Genomic DNA, 22,726 nt, shown 5'->3' on the forward strand with positions numbered 1-22,726 from the left:
CAGGGTATAGGGTCTTACATCTCCTTTATGCTTATTTTTTTGTCTACTTGACTTATTTTAATCACTAAAACAGTTGTGCTGATTTTGAATTTATCTACTTCTTATAGTTGCATCATTTCCTTTTTTCTGCTTTATATATTTTGAGAACTTTTTATAATGTGTACATAATTTAGAATTATATTGACCTTTTAACTTTAATAGTAACTTTTGTATTAAAATTGATTTTATTTGATATTAATATACAGCTGAACTTTCACCTTGTTAGTATTTGTCATGTATATTTTTTAAATCTTTAATCACTCTATGCCTTCTACTTATTGTACATATTAGTTATCTATTGCTGCTTAATATGATGCTCAAAAATTTACTAGCTTACTACAGCAACAATTTAATTTGCTCATGATTCTGTGAGTCAGCAATATGGGTGGAATTGAGCCACATAGTTCCTCTGCAGCCTTGCCTGGGATTGCTCAGGTGGTTACAAGTCACCTGGTAATTTCACTAGAGTTAGATGGTTCAAGATGTTCTTCTAGGTCTGGTGGTTGGTGTCAGCTGTTGACTGAGTTATTCTGTTTAGTCTCTTATTCTTCAGGAGGCTGCCTGGGCTTCTTCCTGTGGTGTTGGCACATGAAGACTGAGAACAGAAGCTATGAGACCTTTTGAGGACTAGGCTTGGAAATCTCACAGGTTACTTTTCTAGTATCTCGACTATTTTCTTAGTCATGGGCTGGGAGCAGGGGGAGAGTGTGTGGCCTCCGTGTGAAGCTTGTGGAGATATGACAGTCAATAATGTTCCTCACAGCAAGTACTTTGAAAGGAGGTCTGAGTGCTGCTTCTCAAGTGCCACCACATAGATATGTTTGAATACAATAATTAAAAACATTTTTGACTTTTGCTATTAGTGAAAAACTAATAGCAAAACCTTATTATTGGCTTTTATTTTGTGTTTTCAGCGCTTGTGTTTTCCCTTCACATGTATCATATGAAGGATTCAAAACATTAAAAAATGAAGATATAAACATTGGGCATAAATTCATCTTTTAAAAACCAATTGCCATAACCATGGGTCAATTAACTCATGTAGACAAAAATTGGCTACCTGTTTTTTTTTAAATCAAGTATACTTTGCTTCTAAACAACTAACTCTAAATGGCTATCATTAAGACAATGTAATTATGTAGTAAAGACTTTAGAAGGTATAAAACAACAATTAGCTTCTGCTTATCAACTCTGTTTTTCAGTTTGAGTGGTCTTCAGAGTTATTCAACCTGATTCTCTTCTTTCGGCAATGCAGTCCATTGACTCTTAATATTTGTCTCTCCTTCAGTTTTTAGCTGGGCATATGTTTGGCGGGAATGAAAACTAGTTTTAGTTATAGAACTAAGTTATTTAAAATGGGATATTGATAAAGTGATGTATGGAACTTCCAAGAAGTGTCTTTAAAGAGAAGATGAATGCTCATCTTCTTTTCCTTTTCCCCCTCTTTTGGCTAGAATACTATAGACAAGAGAACTAGAGCTGAAGCTGCCGTCTTGGATCACTAAGCAATAGCTGCCTAATGAGGTTGATGGAACAATAAGATAAAAATAAAGCACATTGCTATCTCTTCATTCTAGATCATTGATATGGACATTTAGATGAGAGAACAATAAAATTCTGTCTAATAAGCCACTGTTATTTTAGTTCTTCTGTCATTAGCTGACAAAACTAATTCTAAACATCTCCTTTCTGTTTGTTTTTGCTCACCATTTTATCCCTGGGGATATGTTCTGTTCTGAAGGGAACAGAACTATGAGAGGCAGCCATCTAGAAGGATAAATATGATCCATCTTCCCCAGTCTGAGGAAGGGGATATAAAAACATGTATCAAAATTAGGGACAAAACCCATCTCTGACACAAAACATACATTCATTAAATATTTGTTAAATAAATGTACGAATATCAGAGATCGCTGCTATATTTTTGACCCAAATGAACTACCTGTCTAGAAGATCCCTGCTTCCTTTGCCAGTTAGCCAACTCCTAGTAATCTCTCAAGATCCAGCTCAAATGTGACTTTTCTGTCAAGCCTTCCCAGCCTCCTTCCTCCCTTGCATGTACCTTTGCTGTTGTCTCATCATGTTGAAATATCAGAGCAATGCCCATGATTTTTCTCCTTTGTGTTCTTAATACCCAATATGGTATCTGAAACGATGGAGGATGATCAAGGAAGAAATCCTCCTAAACATAAAAATTCACATTAGACTTTCCTCTAAAGATTTACTTTCTTTGAAATTTAGGAACAAGGGTTCTCCAAAGAAATAAAACAAATAGGGTATATATGGGGTGACGATTCCTTATCCAAAAGGCTTGGGACTGGAGGTGTTCTAGATTTCAGACTTTTTCAGATTTTGGAATATTTACATATACATAATAAGATATTTTGGGAAGGGGACCCAAGTCTAAACACAAAATTCTTTTATGTTTCGTATATACCTTATACACATAGCTGAAGGTAATTTTATACAATATTTTAATATATTTGTGTATGAAACAATTTGTGTACATTGAACCATCAGAAAGCAAAGATGTCATTATCTCAGCCATCCCTGTAAATAATCTGCGGTTGTTTGGCCTCACCACCATTCTTGACTCTGAATTAATATGCTATGGATAAGCAATCATTTTCTTACAGTTATTCACACCTAAGCACTTAACAGCAAAATAAATGACACAACATTAATACAGAGAAAAAATAATAAGATCAGGGTAACTAAGCAGCACAGTAGCACTACCAGAATACCTGTATCAGCTGTTAACGCAAACAACAAACAACAGCAGGCTTTCAGTCAGTCTCCACCTACAATGCTGTGGGGGTTTTTTTTGTTTTTTTGTTTTTTTTAGAAATGGAATCACTCTATGTTGCTCAGGTTGGGTTTGAACTCCTGGGTTCAAGCTATCTTCCTTCCTCAGCCTCTTGAGTAGCTGGGACCATAGGCTAGAACAATCGCACCCAGCTCGAATGCTGTGTTTTTAGTTAAAATGATTTTTTAAGATGAGAAGAAACAATCAGAAGCAGTTGAGGGATGAGGAAGTGGGTCCTTTAGGAATGAGGAGGCATATTCTGCTGGATGGCTTTTTAAAATGTTTCCTCCAGTCATCTGCCTCATTAACAACTTTTGTTCTTTTGTTGGCTTAGAAGGCTTTTATTTGATTTTCGGTTTTGATTTTTTTTTTTTTTTTTTTTTTTTTTTTGGACAGGGTCTTGCTCTGTCACCAGGCTGCAGTGCAGTGGTGTGATCATGGCTTACTGCAGCCTCGACCTCCCAAGCTCAATTGATCCTCCCACATCAGCCTCCCAAGTAGCTGGGACGACAGGTTCATGCTACCATGCCTGGATAATTTTTTAATTTTTTGTAGAAATGAGGTCTCACTATGTTGCCTAGGCTGGTCTCAAACTCCTGAACTCAAGTGATTTTTCCACCTCAGCCTTCCGAAGTGCTAGGATCACAGGAGTGAGCCACTATGTCTGGCTGTCTCTTTGGTTTTACAAACTGACATTATTTCTTGCTCTGTTATGAATGCAGACTGCTCTAGTCCTTCAGTAAGCCCATCACATATTTTCACCATGCTGTCTATTGACACTTTTTCTGCAGCATTAACAAATGTCATCGTCATTATCAGTGTTATCATGATCACCTTGATTCAGAACCATTTCTGCTATTTCACCATCAGTCAAAGAACAAACAACTGGAGCCTCATTTTCTTACTTTTTTTTTTTTTTAGATGGAGTTTCGCTCTTGTCGTCCAGGCTGGAGTGCAGTGGCGTGATCTCAGCCTACTGCAGCCTCCGCCTCCCAGATTCAAATGATTCTCCTGCCTCGGCCTCCCAGGTGGCTGGAATTACAGGTATGCCCCACCACTCCTGGCTAATTTTTTGTATTTAGTAGAGATAGGGTTTCACCATGTTGGTCAGGCTGGTCTTGAACTCCTGACCTCAGGTGATCCACCCACCTCAGCCTCCCAAGGTGCTGAGATTACAGACATGAGCCACCATGCCCGGCCTGGAGCATCATTATCAATGTCAAAAACTTCTTCAATATCCACTTCATTCAGTTTACTGATGGACTATGAGATATACATTTTTTGCATATGTAAGGAGTCAGACATCTGGTTCCATTTAATGAAGAATGGGGCTGAAAGGATCCTTTTTTCCTTGGAGATGCTGGATAAATGGTGGTGTGGGCCTGTGTTTTGACTGTGACCCATCCTGAGGTTATATTTGGAATTTTCTATATGTGGCATCATGTTGGCAATCAAAGAGTTTTGGACTTTGGAGCTTTTCAGATTTTGGATTAGTGATGCTCAACTTTGTGTGTGTCTGAATACACTCACAGGCATACTTCAGAGATGTCGCGGGTTCTATTCCAAATCACTGCAATAAAGCGAGTCACAAAAATTTTTTTGGTTCCCCAATGCATATAAAAGTTATATTTATACTGTACTGGTCTATTAAATGTGCAGTAGCATTATGTTTAAAAACATAATCTATATACTTTAATTAAAAATGCTTTGTTGCTAAAAATGCTAACAATCATCTGAGCCTTTGGCGAGTTGTAATCTTTTTGCTGGTAGAGGGTCTTGCCTCAGTGTTGATGGCTGTTGACTAATCAAGGCAGTAGTTGCTAAAGGTTGGTGTAGCTATGGTAATTTCTTTTCTTTCTTTCTTTCTTTATTTATTTTTTTTTTTGTTTTGTTTTTTGAGTCGGAGTCTCACGCTGTCACCCAGGCTGGAGTGCAATGGTGCAATCTCGGTTCACTGCAACCTCCGCCTCCCGGGTTCAAGCGGTTCTCCTGCCTCAGCCTCCCAAGTAGCTGGGATTACAGGCATCTGCCACCATGCCCAGCTAGCTTTTTGTATTTTTAGTAGAGACAGGGTTTCACTATGTTGGCCAGGCTGGTCTCAAACTCCTGAGCTCATGATCGGCCCGCCACAGCCTCCCAAAGTACTGGGATTACAGGCATTAGCCACCGTGCCCAGCTGGTAATTTCTTAAAATAAGACCACAGTGAAGTCTGCTGTGTCAATTCACTTTTCCTTTTGTTTTTTTTTTTTTTTTTTTTTTTTGAGACAGAGTCTCACTCTGTCGCCCAGGCTGGAGTGCAGTGGCACCATCTCGGCTCACTGCAACCTCCACCTCCCAGGTTCAAGCAATTCTCCTGCCTCAGCCTCCCGAGTAGCTGGGACTACAGGCGTGCACCACCATGCCCAGCTAATTTTTTGTATTTTTAGTAGAGATGGGGTTTCACTGTGTTAGCCAGGATGATCTCGATCTCCTGACCTTGTGATCTGCCCGCTCCAGCCTCCCAAAGTGCTGGGATTACAGGCGTGAGCCACCGCCTCATCTGGCCCACACCGCGTCTGGCCCACTTTTCCTTTTATGAGAGATTTCTCTGTAGTCTGCAATGCTGTTTGATAGCATCTTAGCCACAGCTGAACTTCTTTCAAAATCTGAGTCAATCCAATTGGAAAAATAGCACTGATAGACTTGCTCAGTGCAGGGGTGCCACAAACCTTCAATTTGTGAAAGAACACAATATCTGCAAAATGCAATAAAGCAAAATATGCCTACACACACTCACAGGCACACACACACAGATTTATTTTAAGGATATGGCTCACACCAGTTTGGAGGTTGATAAGTCTGAAATCTTAGGGGCAGTCAAGTTGGCTTGAGACTCAGGGAAGAGTTGATGTTGCAGTCTCAAATCTGAAGACTATGTGGTGGCAGAATTCCTTCTTTTTTGGGAAACCTTAGCTTTCTCTTAAGGCCTTTGACTGATTCAATAAGACCAAACCACGTTTTGAACACTAATCTGCTTTACTCAAAATCTATAGTTTTAAATGTTAATCACATCTAAAAAATACCTTCCCAGCAACATCTATACTGCTGTTTGACCAAAAACTGGGGTACCATGGCCTAGCCATTTGACACATAAAATTAGCCATCCTAGGACCCTTAAATAGAAACAAGTTTATTTAATAGTTGTATTAGTCTATTCTCACATTGCTATAAAGAACTACCTGAGACTGGGTAATTTATGAAGAAAATAGATTTAATTGGCTCAAAGTTCTGCATGGCTGATGAGGCCTCAGGAAACTTACTATGAGGGTGGAAGGCAAAGGGGAAGCAAGGCATGTCATCACATGGCCAGAGCAGGAAGAAGAGAGGGCAAAGGAGGAGGGGCTACATACTTCCAAACAATCAGATCTCTCAAGGGGATGGTGCTAAACCGGTAGAATACACCCCCATTATCTAATCACCTCCCACCAGGCCTCACCTTCAATATTTGGGTTATTATTTTTTTTTCATGGCTAAAGTTCATTCTCACTGAGTATTTGCAATGTAATAAAATTAAGCCAAGCTTATGTGAACCAAGAGCTCTGGGTGACAAGCAAAAAGAATGTGCACACCGGCAATATTCATTTAAGGTTAAAAGATTTTTAGTATTATTAATCAAGAATTTAAATGTCCCAAATATATAATACTTACTTGCTTAGGACAAGATGTCCTATCCATAACTCAGATGAAAACTATATAAAAAGGAGGAAAGAAGAAAGTGGTCCCTAGAATGCATTAATCTAGAGTAATGGTTCCAGTCAGCCATGTTGTAAATTTAACTTCTATTGCTGTTTGTGCACTAAAGGGCACTCAATCGCCCCAAAAGAATTAATGCAACTTCTAAAAAGTAGGCCAGCTAATTTACAGGCAATAGCTTACATACCAGAAAAAAACTGGATCAGTAAGTAATGCGATATTTATTTCCAAGAAATCTGGCAATGTTTTTCTCACTGAAAAATGAGTAGGAATGAAGTCAATCTGAAAGTGATTTTTTTCAGAGATGGGTGAGCACAAGGAAACACCTTTCGCTGATGAAGGAGGAATATGAAACAGCAGTTGCAGAGGTGAAAAGGAAGAGGAGTATTTGCCAGGAAAACTAGGATGGACCCTTCCCAGTATACATACAGGGAGGATGTAAAAGTCAAAAACTTCGGTCAAAATTAAGGCCAACACCAAGAAAGAAAAACCAGTCCTCTCAGGTAATAGAATTACTAGACTCCCATTCAGCCTTTCTTTTATTCATTCATTTCTCAATCTTCCTTTTTGTTTGGCTCGTGTTTATGGAGCATGTACCATATTCCAGAGCTTGATCTTGGTGCTGAGGTTATGACAGGCATAACTTGTTCTTGCCTGGTCCGTATCCATTCAGCCTTCTCTAGAGATTTCCTGCACATGGTCCCTTTTCATGCCAATGGATTCTCAGGTGTCTCTGCTGAGGGTGTTCTCTAGGCCTGTGTGTGCATTAACACCTCTGAAAGGATCCTCAACCAGAACTGAATAAGGTTGATCTTCAACCAATGAGGATGGGAGATGTTGGATATACCCCAGCTTCCTTATCCCTCAATAGGACAATTCTGAAGTATCTCCCATAATTTCTGAGAGGATCTCCAGAAGGATTGAGGCCTAGTTCCCCCCCAGTGGTAATCTGCTCATCAACACTGTCTTTGCTTTCCTTCCTTCCTGTCTCACTTCTAGGATTACCTCTCAAAAAATCAAATCTGCATCTGTTTTGGGGTAAACCAAGCTAAGACAGCAGGGAACAAGGCAGATAAGGTCCTTGTTCTCATGGAACACATGTATCACCTCAGAGAGAGAGAGACAATAAATAAGTAAAGGAAATAAATATACAAGATAATTTGGGATCAGAACCCAAAGAAGGCAATAGCCAGGATTCTGGAAGAATTGGAGGGGGGTGTTCTCATCAGGGAGTATAGAGGGCCCCAGTGAGGAGGTGACCTATGAGCTGTGGCCTGAGAGAAAGGAGCAAGGTATGTAAAGAGCTCAGGGGAAAATCCCTTTCCCATGAAGTTCTTTTTTCTCCCATCAGGATCCCAGAGTTCCTGGGGATCCTTCTTTCTCTTCCAGAGTTGCACTTACCCTCCCATCCCTATAGGGTTCAAATATACTCGGCTGAGGCAGTATTATTCGTTCTGAATGCTGGGCTGTACCCGCTGCAAGGGAAGGAGAAGTACAGAGCATTATGGGCCTTTCTGCTTTGAAATCAGGTACCACAGGGCCTTGGGATATCCCTGGGGACCCTGCCTCCCCTAGATCTGCCAGAATCCTGTCTCTGTGATGGTCTTCACTATCATCTGAGACTTGTGGCCCCTTCTCCAGATCTGTCTCTTTCCCTTCATGCACAGCGAGAAGAACCTCACACCCACCCTTTTTCAATTCCTGGGAGGCTGGGATGGATGAGGGGGTACATGGGGGCCATGGCTACTAGTAGTTTCTCTCTCCATTTCTGCTGAGCTCCGCCCAGTGGACTGGAGCTTCTTTAGACTGCCACTCCAGGCCACTCTGGATAGAGGAGAACAACTGAAGCAGAGGAAAGGGGTGTTTCCTTATACCAGGCATTTCCTTTATTCTTCCTTCCATCAGTGGAGAGAAGAGTCAGCTTTCACCTGTATAGGATCTAGGAATCCCTCTAGAGGCATTCTGATTACCTCCTAGTAACATAAGTTGGAGAGGGAAGGAGAATAGTCTACTCAATTTGGTGGTAAAGACTTCCCTTTTTTTCCCCTCAAGATGGTGGATTGGAGGCATTGTTAGCATGCCTGTCCCACTTAGAAAGACAAAATAGTATATAGAGATTCACAGTGTGAACTTTATTCCAAGAAGCAACACACAAACTTAACGAGAAAACTGAAAGAAACCACAGATCCTTTGAATGAAGTGACAGACTACAGCCTACACCATGAGCCACGTGGAAAACTGCAGAAGACCACAGTGCCCAGGAAGGAGAAACCTTGTATGTGACCTCAGCTATCACCATTGCCTGAATCACCCTGGCTAGATAACCAGAAGGTCCTAAGTCTGTCACATGACCAGTTCATTACTACTATAGCTGGAATTTGAGAGCCAACACTGTAAGGTTATTTATAACCAAGGAATCTCACAGAGTCTATATCACTCCCCTGCTGTCCCTATCAGAGCTGGTGCTGGTACCTGCTGCTAGGAGACTTGAGGACAGTTCACATGTCTGGATCCTTTGCAGACATTTCCCAACACCAGTGTGGATTATTGTGGTCCCACTGGGTGGCTAGACCCAAAGGAACAGCAGAATTGGGCCTCAGGGACTCCTATTCCAGAAGCGGGAGTATACCACACCAAGGGAGCACTCCATGGGACAAAAGAATCCAGATGACTGGAATTGAGTCCCAGAACTTTCTGCTTGTGGGAAGTTTCTTTCAGCAGAGGCACAGGTGCGGTACTGGGCTCAGTGGGGAAAGTCTGCAGCTCTACCCCAACAGTTAGGCAGCCCTGGTGCTAATGAAGGGTCTTGGAGAAGAAACTTCTTACCCTTGCCCACCACTGCGGACACAGCTGGGGCTTCTCCCGTGGGAGCATGGTGTGGGTGCACTTGTAGACAGACTTTCTGGAGCACTTAAGTGTGACTGCATCTGCACAGGAGGACTGCTCTTCAGTTCAGGCTTCCACAGGTGATAGAGTCACGATCCCTCTCTGCATGGAACATCAGCATTCCTACAGATGTAGAGAGGTGCCTGTCTGATCTAAATAGCTGGAACACTGGGTCAGGAGTGTGACTGGGAGGCAGACTGCTTTCCTGCTGGCCTGCAGGAGAGCTGAGGTGGCTACCTCCCTCCCTTGTGAAAAGACCTCAGTGTGTTTCACTGAGAGCTCCCTCAGCCATCTCTGTCAAGACTGGGACCTCAGCCCACCATTGGGTATTGCATTTACCCACTTGCTTTAGCCACAGCTGATTCATACCCATGGACCCCATTTCTACTGGCCTGAATCCTGAACTGTTTAACCCAGTAAATAAACTACTGGGGGGAAAATAATAAATAAATAACTGCACACACTGAGGAATGAGATAAGCTTCAAGAGATCTCTGCCATTCTACCCCACAGGAGACAGCGAATCTTGTCAAACACTGAGCATATTGTTACTACAACCAACATCTGATGAAGCCATCATAAAGACTCTCTATAAACAGGAAACTCATGCAGAGTCTTCACCCTTGAAAGCACCCAGAGCTGAATTAGGTTACAATAAACTATAATCATTAAAGTCACATCCTTAAGGGGAAAAAAAGAAAAAGAAATTTAAAAATAAACACAGTTGAATAAAAAAGAAATTCTAAAATAATTAGAAGAAATACTGTATCCAAATGAGGAGGAATCAGAAAAAAATAATTCTGGTAATATGACAAAACAGGGTTCTATAACTGGCCCCCCTCCACTACAAAGATCACCGTAGCTTTCTAGCAATGGATCCAAACCAAGATGAAATCTTTGAAATACCAGATAAATAATTCAAAAGGTTACTTATTAAATTACTGGAGGAGATACAAGAGAAAGGTGAAAACTAACATAAAAACTTTTTAAAATAATTCAGGATGTGAATGAAAAATTTTCTAAAGAGTTAGATATTTTAAAGGAAAACCAATTAGAACATCTGGAAATGAAAGACACATTTTAGGGAATTACAAAATGCAGTGGGAAAGTTTTAACAATAGATTCGAACAACTAGAAGAAAGAATTTCAAAGCTTGAAGATGAGCCTTTTGAACTCACCCAATCAGAAAAAAATAAAGAAAAAAAACTCAAAAGAAGTTAACTAAATCTCCAAGAAATATGTAATTATATAAAATGGCCAAACCTAAGTATCACTGGTGTTCCTGAGGATGAAGACAAAACAAAATGTTTGGGCAACTTATTTGAGGGAATGATTGAGGAAAACTTCCCTGGCCTTGCTAGAGATTTAGACACCCAAATATAAGAAGCTCAAAGAACGCCTGAAAGATTCACTGGAAAAAGGACTTCACCAAGGCATATAGAGTCATCAGGCTATGTAAACTTAACATGCAGAAAAGAATTCTAAGAGCAGTTAGACAAAAGTGTCAAGTAACCTATAAGGGAAAACCTATCAGACTAACAGCAGACTTCTCAGCAGAAACCTTACAAGCCGGAAGGCACTGGGGTCCTATCTTTAGCCTCCTTAAATGGAGTAACTGTCAGCCAAGAATTTTGTATCCAGAAAAACTATGTTTCACAAATGAAGAAGAAATAAAGTCTTTTTCAGACAAGAAAAATTCTGAGGGAATTTGTCACTACCAGATTATCCCTACAAAAAAATGCTGAAAGGAGTTCTAAATCTTGAAACAAAAGCTGGATATGCACCATAATAGAACCTCTTGAAAGCATAAAGACTCACAGGGCCTGTAAAACAATAATAATGAAAAAACAGAGTGTCTAGGTAACAACATGATGACTGGAACAGTACCTCACATCTCAATATTAAACATTGAATATATATGGTCTAAATGCTCCACTCAAAAGATACAAATTGGCAGAACAGATTAAAAAGTCACAAACCAAATATCTGCCATCTTCAAGAGACTCATCTAACATATAAGGATTCTTATCAACTCAAGGTAAAGGAGTTAAAAAAACAGATAGTCTATGCAAATGGAAACCAAAAGTGAGAAGGAATATACTATTCTTATACCAGATAAAACAGAGTTTAAAGCAACAACAGTAAAAAAAGACAAAGTCACTATGTAATGATAAAAGTATAAATCCAACAAGAAGATATTACAGTCCTAAATATGTATGCATTTAACTCTGGCATTCCCAGATTCATAAAACAATTACTACTAGACCTAAGAAAAGAGATAGACAGCAACACAATAATAGTGGGGGACTTCAACACTCCACTGACAGCACTAAACAGAGATCATCAAGGCAGAAAGTCAATAAAGAAACATTGCACTTAAACTGCACTCTAGAACAAATGGACCTAATGATATTTACAGAACATTCTACCCAAGAACTGCAAAATATACGTTCTCATTAGTACATGAAACAGTCTGCAAGATAGACATATCATAGGTCTCAAAATAAAGTCAATAAATTTTTTAAAATCCAAATTATATCAAGTATATTCTCAGACCACAGTGGAATAAAACTAGAAACCAACTCCAAAAGGAATAGTCAAAACAATACAAATACATGGAAATTAATCTGCTCCGGAATGATTTTTGGGTTAACAACGAAATCAAGATGAAAATTTAAAAATTCTTTGAAATGAATAATAGTGACATAAGTTATCAAAACCTCTGGGAAACAGCAAAAGCAATGTAAGAGGAAAATTTATAGTGCTAAATGCCTAGATCAAAAAGTCTGCAAAGTCACAAATTGACCACCTAACACACACCTCAAGGAACTAGAGAAATAAGAACAAACCAAACCCAAAGCTAGTAGAAACAAATAACAAAGAACAGAGAAAAACTAAATGCAATTAAACATAAAAACAATATAAAAGATCAATGAAACAAAAAGTTGGTTCTTTGAAAAGATAAAAAAAATCAATAGACCATTAGCTAGATTAACCAAGAAGAGAGAAGATTTAAACAAGCCGTTAGAAATGAAAATGGAGACATTACAATGACACCACAGAAGTACAAAAGATCAAAAGAAATACAAAAGATTTGAGGCTGCTATAAATACTTCTATGCACACAAACTAAAAAATCTAGAGGAAATGGATAAATTCCTGGAAACATACAACCCTCCTAGCTTGAATCAGGAAGAAATAGAAATCCTGAACAGACCAATAGCAAACAGTGAGATTGAATCGGTAATAAAACAATTTCCAGCAACAAAACAAGCCCAGTGCAAATGGATTCACAGTGAATTCTACCAAAGAAGAATTGGTACTAATCCTACTGAAACTATTCCAAAAGGTTGAGAAAGAGGGAATCCTCCCTAACACATTCTATCAAACCAGTATCACCCAGATACCAAAGCCAGGAAAGGACATAACAAAGAAAAGGAAAACTACAGACCAATGTTCCTGATGAACATAGATGCAAAAATCCTCAACAAAATACTAGCAAGCCAAATCAAACAGCACATCAAACAGATAATTCAAGTCAGGTTCAGTGGCTCACACCTGTAATCCCAGCACTTTGGAAGGCCAAGGCAGGAGGATTGCTTGAGCTCAGGAGTTCAAAACTAGACTGAGCAACATGGTGAAACCCCATCTCTACAAAAAAAAATATAAAAATTAGATGCATGTGGTGGTGCTCACCTACAGTCCCAGTTACTCAGGAGGCTGAGGTGGAAAGATTGCTTGAGCCCAAGAGGTCAAGGCTGCAGTGATCCATGATTGTGCCACTGTACTCCAGCCTAGGTGACAGAGCAAGACCCTTTCTCAGCAACTAACAACAATAATAATAATAGTAATTCACCATGATCAAGTGGGTTTCATCCCAGGGATGCAGGGATGGTTCAACATATGCAAGTCAATAAATGTAATTCATCGCATAAACAGAATTAAAAACCAAAACCCACATGATCATCTCAACAGATGGAGGAAAACATTCAGTGAAATTCAGCATCACTTTATGATAAAAACCCTCAACAAACTAGGTATAGAAGGAATATACCTCAAAATAATGAAAGCCATCTATGACAAACTCACAGCCAGCATCATACTGAATAGGGAAAAGCTAAAAGCATCCCCTCTAAGAACTGGAACAACACAATGATGCCCACTTTCACCACTTGTATTCAACATAATCTGGAAGTCCTAGCCAGAGCAGTTAGGCAAGAGAAAGAAATAAAGAGCATCCAAATTGGAAAACAAGAAGTCAAACCATCTCTGTTTGCCAATGTTATGATCGTATACCTAGAAAACCCTAAAGTCTCCTCCAAAAGGCTGCTATATTTGATAAATGAATTCATTAAAGTCTTAAGTTACAAAATCAATGCACACAAATTAGCAGTACTGCTATACACCACCAACAACCAAGCTGAGAATCAAATAAAGAACTCAATCCCTTTTACAACAGCAATAAAAAAACAAAATACCTAGGAATATGCTTAAACAAGGAGATGAAAGATCTCTACAAGGAGAAGTACAAAACGCTGCTGAAAGAAATCATAGATGATACAAACAAATGGAAATACATCGTGTGCTCATGGATTGAAAGAATCAATATCATGAAAACGATCATACTGCCCAAAGCAATCTACAGATTCAATGCAATTCGTATCAAAATACCAACATCATTTTTGAAGCAATTAGAAAAAAATCCTAAAATTCATATAGAAACACAAAAGAGCCTGAATATCCAAAGTCATCTTAAGCAAAAAGGACAAATCTGGAGGCATCACATTACTTGACTTCATACTATAAGGCTATAGTAACCAAAACAGCATGATACTGGTATAAAAGTAGTTACATAGGGCCGGGTGCAGTGGCTCACACCTGTAATCCTAGCACTTTGGGAGGCCGAGGTGGGCGGATCATGAGGTCAGGAGATCGAGACCATCCTGACCAACATAGTGAAACTCCATCTCTACTAAAATACAAAAATTAGCCGGGCATGGTGGCATGTGCCAATAATCCCAGCTCTGTAATCCCAGCTACTCAGGAAGCTGAGGCAGGAGAATCCCTTGAACCAGGGAGTCAGAGGTTGCAGTGAGCCAAGATCACGCCACAGCACTCCAGCCTGGTGACAGAGCGAGACTCTGTCTCAAAAAAATAAATATAAATAAGTAAATAAATAAAAATATAAATAGTTACATAGATCAGAACAGAATAGAGAACCTAGAAAGAAAGCCAAATACTTAAAACCAATTGATGTTTGACAAAGCATACAGAAACATAAGTTGGGGAAAGGACACCCTATTCAGTAAATGGTGCTGGGAAAACTGGATAGCCACATGTAGAAGAATGAAACTGGATTGCTGTCTCTCACCATACCAAAAATTAATTCAAAATGGATTAAGATTTAAATCTTAAGACCTGGAACCATAAAAATTCTAGAAGAAAACCTAGGAAAAACTCTTCTGGATATTGGCCTAGGCAAAGAAATTATGACTAATATCCCAAAAGCAAATGCAATAAAAATAAAAATAAATAAATGGGACCTAATTAAATGAAAAAACCTTCTGCACAACAAAAGAAATAATCATCAGAGTAAACACACACCCCACAGAATGGGACAAAATATTTGCAAAGTATGCTTTCAACAAAGGACTAACATCCAGAATCTATAAGGAACTCAAACAAATCAGCAAGGAAAAACACAAATAATTCCATCAAAATGTGAGTAAATGACATGAATAGACATTTCTCAAAAGAAGACATCCAAATGGCCAATAAACATGTGAAGGAAAATACTCAACATCACATATCACCAAGGAAATGCAAATTAAAGCCACAATGAGATGCCTCCTTACCCCAGCCAGAATGACCATTATTAAAAAATCAAAAAACAACAGATATTGGCATGGATGTGGTGAAAAGGGAATACTTATACACTGCTGATGGAAATGTAAATTAGTACAATCTCTATGGTAAACAGTGTGGAGATTTTTCAAAGAATTAAAAGTAGATCTACCATTTAATCCATCAATCCCACTGTTGGGTATCTACCCACAGAGAAAGAAGTTGCTATATTAAAAAGACACATGCCTGTGTCTGTTTGTCACAGCACAATTCATAATTGTAATAATATGGAACCAGCCTAAGTGCCCATCAACTGATGAGTGGATAAAGAAAATGTGGTATATATAAACCATGGAATACTACTTAACCATAAAAAAGAATGAAATAATGTCCTTTGCAACAATTTGGATGGAGCTAGAGGCCATTATTCTAAGTGAAGTAACTCGGGGATAGAAAACTAAATACTGTATTTCTTATAAGTGGGAGCTAAGCTATGGGTATGCAAAGGCATAAAGAGTTGGATAATGGACATTGGAGACTCATGCTACTTTATATTAGTATCCATCCCATCCCTGTCAGCTAGCATCCACTGATCTTTTCTCTATCTCTATAGTTTTATCATTTGGAGAATGGTATATAAATTTAACCTTACAGTATTTAACCATTTGAGGTTGGCATTTTCACTAAGCATAATAGCCTGGAGATCTACCCAGGTTGTTTATTATACAAGTTTATTCTTTTTATTGCTGAGCGGTATTCCATTGTATGAATGTATCAGAGTTTAACTATTCACCCATTGAAGGACATTGGGTTGTTTTCAATCTTGGCAGCTGCAAATAAAACTGCTGTGAACATTCATGAACAGGTTTTTGTGTGAACATAAATTTTCATGTCAGATGAATGCCAAAGAGTGTGACAGCTGGGTCATATGGCAAATGCATGTTTACTTTTAAGAGAAACTGCTAAGTTATTTTCCAGAGTGGTTGTACCATTTTACATTCTACCAGTAGTGTATGAGTGATAAAGTTTCTCCTCATCTTACCCAGTATTTGGTATTATCACCTTTTTTTATTTTAGCCATTCTGATAGATGTGTAATGATTATCATTGTGGTTTTAATTTGCATTTTCCTAATAGCTAATGTTGTTGAACTTGTTTTCATGTGCTTATTTGTTATTCCTATTTCATTCTTGGTAAAATGTCTCTTCATATCTTTTGCCCATTTTCTAATTGGATCATTTGTTTATTTTGCTTTTGTGATTTGAGAGTTCTTTATATTCTAGATAAAATTCCTTGTTGGGTATGTGGTTTGCGACTGTTTTCTCTAGTCTGAACACTGTTCTTTCATCTTCTTAACAGGGCTTTCACAGAGCAAAAGTTTTAATTTTTGATAAAATGAAGTTTATCAAATTTTCCTTTAGGGTTTTATTGACTTTTAAATGCTCATGTATTGAGGAAATTAGTTCTATGACTGTCAGATGTATTGGAAATATTTTTCCAATTTATGTTACTTTGTTTCATATAAAAATTATTCTTTCTGTTGTATAAATCATCATCATTTTAATGTATTACTTGTTTTGTGCTATGATTTTCCTAAACCTTCTCCTTCTTAAAATTTTCTTCTCCTTTGGCTTCTGTAATATGCACCCAGATTTTGTTCAGCTGCCCCAAAATGTAAGACTTTACAAAAACATTTCAGTTATTGACATCTTAATACAAATTTTTTTTTTGCTCTACATTTTTTTCCAGCCGATCTCACAACTTTATCTGCCACTTCTAGCTTTGACTTGTATTTCTAACTCCAGACTGATGGGACATTTACATATGATTATCCTTCTGACACATCAAAGTCAAATGTCCCCTCAAAAAATTATTTTTCTCTCCCCTTTGGTTATGATTATCCCAATCGTCCTAGGTAAGAAACTGTAGCATCATGCTAACCTTTTATATTTGTCTTATAAACACATCAGTAGTCACAAATTCCTACTAGTTTTATTTTAGAAAATCTTCTCCATGGTTCAGATGTCAGTCGTCACTAATCTGAGATGTTATAGTTGCCTTCTAAACAGTGTTCTGGTGTTCTCTTTCAGCCGATTATATTCATTATCATCAGTGTTGTCTCTCTGGGACATAGTCCAAATATGTCATTCTCCTGCTCATAATCCTACAATAAAAGAGGAAAGTAAAAGGATATAATATTAAAGTTAAAAATTATATGGAACTGTGGGTAGATAAGAGAATAAAAATTTTATAGAAGTATATTATTTGCAACTCTATGACAATATATTTAAAAATCTGGAAAAAATGGATGCTTTCCTAGAAAAATATAAATTATCAAAATGGAATAAATAGAAAACCTGAATAGATCAGTAATCATGGAAGAAATGGAGAAGATAGACCATTTGCAGAGGGACCAGGCCTAGTCTTATTTGCTATAGAGGGAAAAGAAATGAATACAAACTTTCAACCTACAGTAAATTTACAGCCTACTAAATAGGTTTCAAAACCAACATAAACAGGTTCCACTTAATAGATTGGGCCAGGCAAAGCAAGGGAGTGAGACTGGGCAATTTCATTCTTGTTTCTTTCGAATTAATGACCTTTTAAATTTTTTTCCAAATAAAATCCTTTGTGTATAGAAACATCAAACAGAAACAGAGTGTTTGTGGGGGTAGATTTTTTTTTTTCCTCATTTTTGTACTCTAGAAGCCTCCAGATGGCAGCATTTTACTTTGGAAGATGTTCAGTGCTTGCAGTGCATCTCCTGCTTTTTAATTCATAACGGCACCTGAGTCAGGCTGTCAACAGGCGGAGGGGACGGGAGACAAGGTAGTAGATGTGTTTCAAGATATTCTTACCTTTCACACTCTTCTCTGATTTACCATCCACAGAGATCCTCCGTAAATTGGCAGTTGAGGTAAGCACTTTCCCTACAGTCAATATAAAAACAGGCATTTTATTCCAGCTGCCTTTGTACCACCCCACAAAAATTAAACAGCTGATTTTTGTGTTCCTGACATACCATTTGCACAAAAACAATTTTTGTTTTTCATCCTGAAAATTAGGTAGTAAAGAGTCAATGTTACAAAATTGCAATAACATGGCCGGGCGCGGTGGCTCACGCCTATAATCCCAGCACTTTGGGGGCTAAGGTGGGCAGATCACAAGGTCAGGAGTTTGAGACCATCCTGACTAACATGGTGAAACCTCTTCTCTACTGAAAACACAAAAAGTAGCCAGGTGTGGTGGCACGCACCTGTAGTCCCAGCTACCTGGGAGGCTGAGGCAGGAGAATCACTTGAACCCACGAGGCAGAGGTTGCAGTGAGCTGAGATCACACCACTGCACTCCAGCCTGGGCGGCAGAGCAAGACTCCATCTCAAATAAATGAATAAATAAATAAATTGTAATAACATTGGCCCTTGCCTAAATTGCTGAAATGTCCTACTTCTTGCCTCTGTAGAGCCTCTTCTCCAAAGTGCATATCATGTCACTCTCCTATTCCCAGCCTATGCCTTCTCATCACCACTAAAGTAAACCCAACCTCCATAAAATGATCTGCAAGGCCCTATAGGATCTGGCCCTCTCCACTTCCCTGACCTCATCTTCTACCATACTCCCTCTTCTCTGCTCACTTGGTTCTAGCCACCATGGTCTTGATGTTTTTTTAACACAATGAGCATGTCCCACCTGGGGTCTTTGCACGTCTCTATTGTCTCTCTGATTTTTGCATAGTTTGTGTCCTCATTAAAGTCTCTTCTCAGGTGTCACTTCTTTGGAGAGGCCTTCCCTGATCACTGCCCCCTCTCCCAACCTTATCCTCACCCTGCTTTTTTCTCCCTCAGAAGAATAGAAGTATCTAATAATTGATTGTGTGTCTTTGTCAAGAAGTACATAAATTCCATGGAGGACTGGAATTCATATTGTTTATTCTTACCTCCCCAGAACTAAAACAAAAAATGCCTGATACATAGTAGGTACTCAATAAGTTGTTGAATGAATGAAAGAATGAAGCAAAGTTCAGTCCTAATGTGTCTATACCATCTCTTTTGACATGCTGTGTGGCAGATACTTGGAAAATAGCAGCCCAGCCCTGATTAAGTGGTCTTATTGATGCTAGCTCATTAAATTTCTCAGATACCCATGATCCTATACTTTTATTTCTTAAACAGACACTTAATTTTTAAAAGTCTCCCCAAAGTTGTCACTGAAACAAAAGTGGCAAGATAAATGTTAGAGATTACATATCTTTAGCATTTATGTAATTGAAAACACATTGAAATCAGCATCAGATTATTCTATAATAGATTTGTGGAACTAATTCTTAAATAAAGTATATTTTACTGAGAAGTAAGTTACCAAAAAGAACTTGTCACCTGTGTCAAAAGAGTTGTTTGCCTTGCTAATCATGGATAATATTTTGTCTGCAAAGCAATTCTGAAGCATAGAATATTCAGGCTGCACAGAGAAGAGTGTAAATAATTAAGATGTAAATTCAATTATGGCTGTGTCCCCATTACAGTTCTTTTTATGGTAATAGCAGTATACTGTGTCCTCAATTTATAAGTGGAATTGCATCCAGATATAAGTATGTGGAAAAAGAAGTTCTGAAAATTTCTTGTAAATAAAAAGCAATTTATTAAATACTATTCCCATCTGTATGGATCTAGTTATACTCCCAATATTTCAGTTTTGTAACTACATAGAATCCCAAAATTAAAACATAATAATTTAAGTAACATTATATTCTAAAAGATAGTAGAATAATTTTGTAAATTCTTCTTTAGTAACAATAAACAATCTTTAAGCTGAAATATATTAAATACCTTCTTCAAAGTGGAATTGAGGACTTAATTTTTCATATTACCTTACTGAGCGTTCCTAGCTGTCATTTTTCTAAGTGCTATTACCTTAATTTGTATTTTTTATTTTAAAAAATTATTTTGATGATTTTGTTCATGCTTATCATAGAACTAATAATAGCTTTAATCTATTAAGAGTTTACAATGTGATAGGCATCATACTAAGCACATTCAAATTACTCATAGGTTAGTCTGAGAATCCAGTTACAATTTATAATAAATTTTCAATGTAAAAATGAGCTCCAATTTTAAAAGCACTGACTTACAAATGAAGTATCTTAACACAATGTGTTTATAAGTAGAGAACTGTCTGAACTGAGTGACTGCAAATTTCAATGAATGAAAACCTATGCAGCATGAGAAATTGAATCAAATAAGAATAACATGTGCAGGAGACTGCTGGAGCTCTTTCACATCTTATCTTCATGCAGCGTTCTTTGCATTTAAAGATACTGATGACAGTATTGCTTTCTGAGTATTTGCAAGGCTACAAAGGCTGATGCATGCGTGACTTGCAGTTACTTTCACAATAAGCATTATCCATGTGAATTCGGTCTGTGGATTGTTGTGTGGCAAAGTTGTTTGGCAGCAATATCTCTACCCTCTGTGTTAAAGGTTGTCTTTGCCCAAATAGCCACATCATCTCTTATTGCCATAGCCTCTAAGTTTTCTGCTGCTATTATTGTGTCTATACAATCTGCACTGATATGATTCAGTGAGACCTTGTTAGTATTCTTTGGCTTACTGTTGCCTTGACTCACCACAGATTAGTTCACCATAGGGAAGTCATGGTGATGGAGATTCCCCAAATCTCCTCAAAGTCACATGACAAGGTGGCAACTTATTCTTCTGGCATGCCAAAATGGATATAATGGTCATCTGTGGTTTATCCCTGCTTAGCATCTGTTTCCTTACATTGAGGTAAAATCAACTCCTTTGGGGATTGACCCTCCTCCGCCGATTCAGTTGAGGCCCATGATACTACTGGGGCTAAACCACGCTCTGGAGCCAGTGACTGGTACATGACAGTTGAGTATAATGTATGCCTTGAGTATAAAGACTAGTTAAAGAGTAGGCCTGTGACCTAAGCAGGGCAGTTACAGCCATGAACATAACTTTAAGACTTTCTGCTGGAACCATTGGGAAAGAAAACTGTCTTTTGTTTTTTGTGGTAGCTAAGCCTAGACTTGCTGGTAGCCATTTTGACACCACTTGAGGTCAGCCTAAGAATGAAGGCAACATGGGGGAAAGCCAAGCTGGGAAGTGAAGAACATACAAACTACATTGTTTGAGCACCTAGATCTAGCTTCACTTGAGGCCAGCAATAAACCCTTCACTTTTTAGATTAGTTTCAGTTAATTGGATAGGGTTATATCCTTTGCAACCAAAAGAATCTTGAATAATTCAGTAGGCATGACCACAAACTAAATCTCAAGGGCAGTTATGTACCTATACATGCCTTCCCATGTATAGGTAAATAGTCACATTGAAATATAGTATAGTAAATAGTCATATTGAATACCTCTGTTAATAATGAAGAGTGGGCCATGAAATCAATTGCTGGCATATCCCTGAAGATCAGAAAGTGAAATGCAGATTGCTGGTGCTGTATTTTGGAATTCTACATTTCTGTCCTTTAACCTTTTCATAAAACTGGAGTAGTGGAGAGTGCTGATTAGGGGAAATGCTCATGCTACATCGTGATGTCGGCTCTACAGTCTTAAAGCAAATCTTACTAGTTGGTTGACAGGTACCATAATTAATAAATAGATGGGGAAATCCCAGTTGAGGTATGAAATTGCTCTCATGTGATGGACATACTTTTGAATTTAGGCTCTGCTTTCTAGCTTTGTGGTTGTGGCCAAGTTACTTAACATTTCAGCCATGGTTGCCTCATATTTAAATTAGGAATAATAATAGTCCTGCCTAATAGGGCTTTAAAAAAAAATTAAACAGGTTTATTTGGGGAATGAGCTTAGAACAATGTCTGGGCATAATAAGTACTCAAAATGCATTGATTATATTATTTCTCATTAATTTTAGACATCACGACATTGCCCCAGAGAGGAACCCAGGATTCTCACACCATGACACCATCCTCATCTGTTTCTCCAGCCACATTTGGACATGGATCTGGCAGCCTAAGGTACAAATGCAAGATTGTATACCAGACCTTAGAAGGTTGTCAGTTTTTTGTGGGTTAGTAGTTAATATAGAAAAACAACAAAGTATGACTGCTATATCAGGATTATATTCAGCCTTGAAGCAATTTCTATTTTTATATGTTCACTTAGACCAGTTTGTATGCTGCGAAATCAATGAGAAAAGAATTGTGTTGGCAAGAAATGTGCCTGGTGAATGAAAGAAAGAAAGAAAGAAAAGAAAGAAAGAAAGAAAGAAAGAAAGAAAGAAAGAAAGAAAGAAAGAAAGAAAGAAAGAAAGAAAGAAAAGAAAGAAAGGCGGGAGGGAGGGAGGGAATAAAGAAAGAGATGTTTTCTTAAACTACATATGCCTTTAAACATTTTTATTTAGAATTTTTTATTTCCCTGCAAATATGTG

General features: G+C 38.2%; 1 protein-coding gene across 1 annotated transcript in view; it reads left to right on the forward strand.

Moving 5' to 3' along the window:
- LOC117980343 (uncharacterized) overlaps positions 1–22,726 on the forward strand; it is a 176,129-nt gene that overhangs the window by 69,241 nt on the left and 84,162 nt on the right. The window contains exons 2-3 of the mRNA XM_063604582.1: positions 3,767–3,889; positions 22,211–22,313. Of these exons, the coding sequence (XP_063460652.1) occupies positions 3,767–3,889; positions 22,211–22,313 (226 nt within the window). The remainder of the gene's footprint in view (positions 1–3,766; positions 3,890–22,210; positions 22,314–22,726) is intronic.

The sequence above is a fragment of the Pan paniscus genome, chromosome 4, assembly GCF_029289425.2.
Source record: "Pan paniscus chromosome 4, NHGRI_mPanPan1-v2.0_pri, whole genome shotgun sequence".
Taxonomy (NCBI): Eukaryota; Metazoa; Chordata; class Mammalia; order Primates; family Hominidae; genus Pan; species Pan paniscus.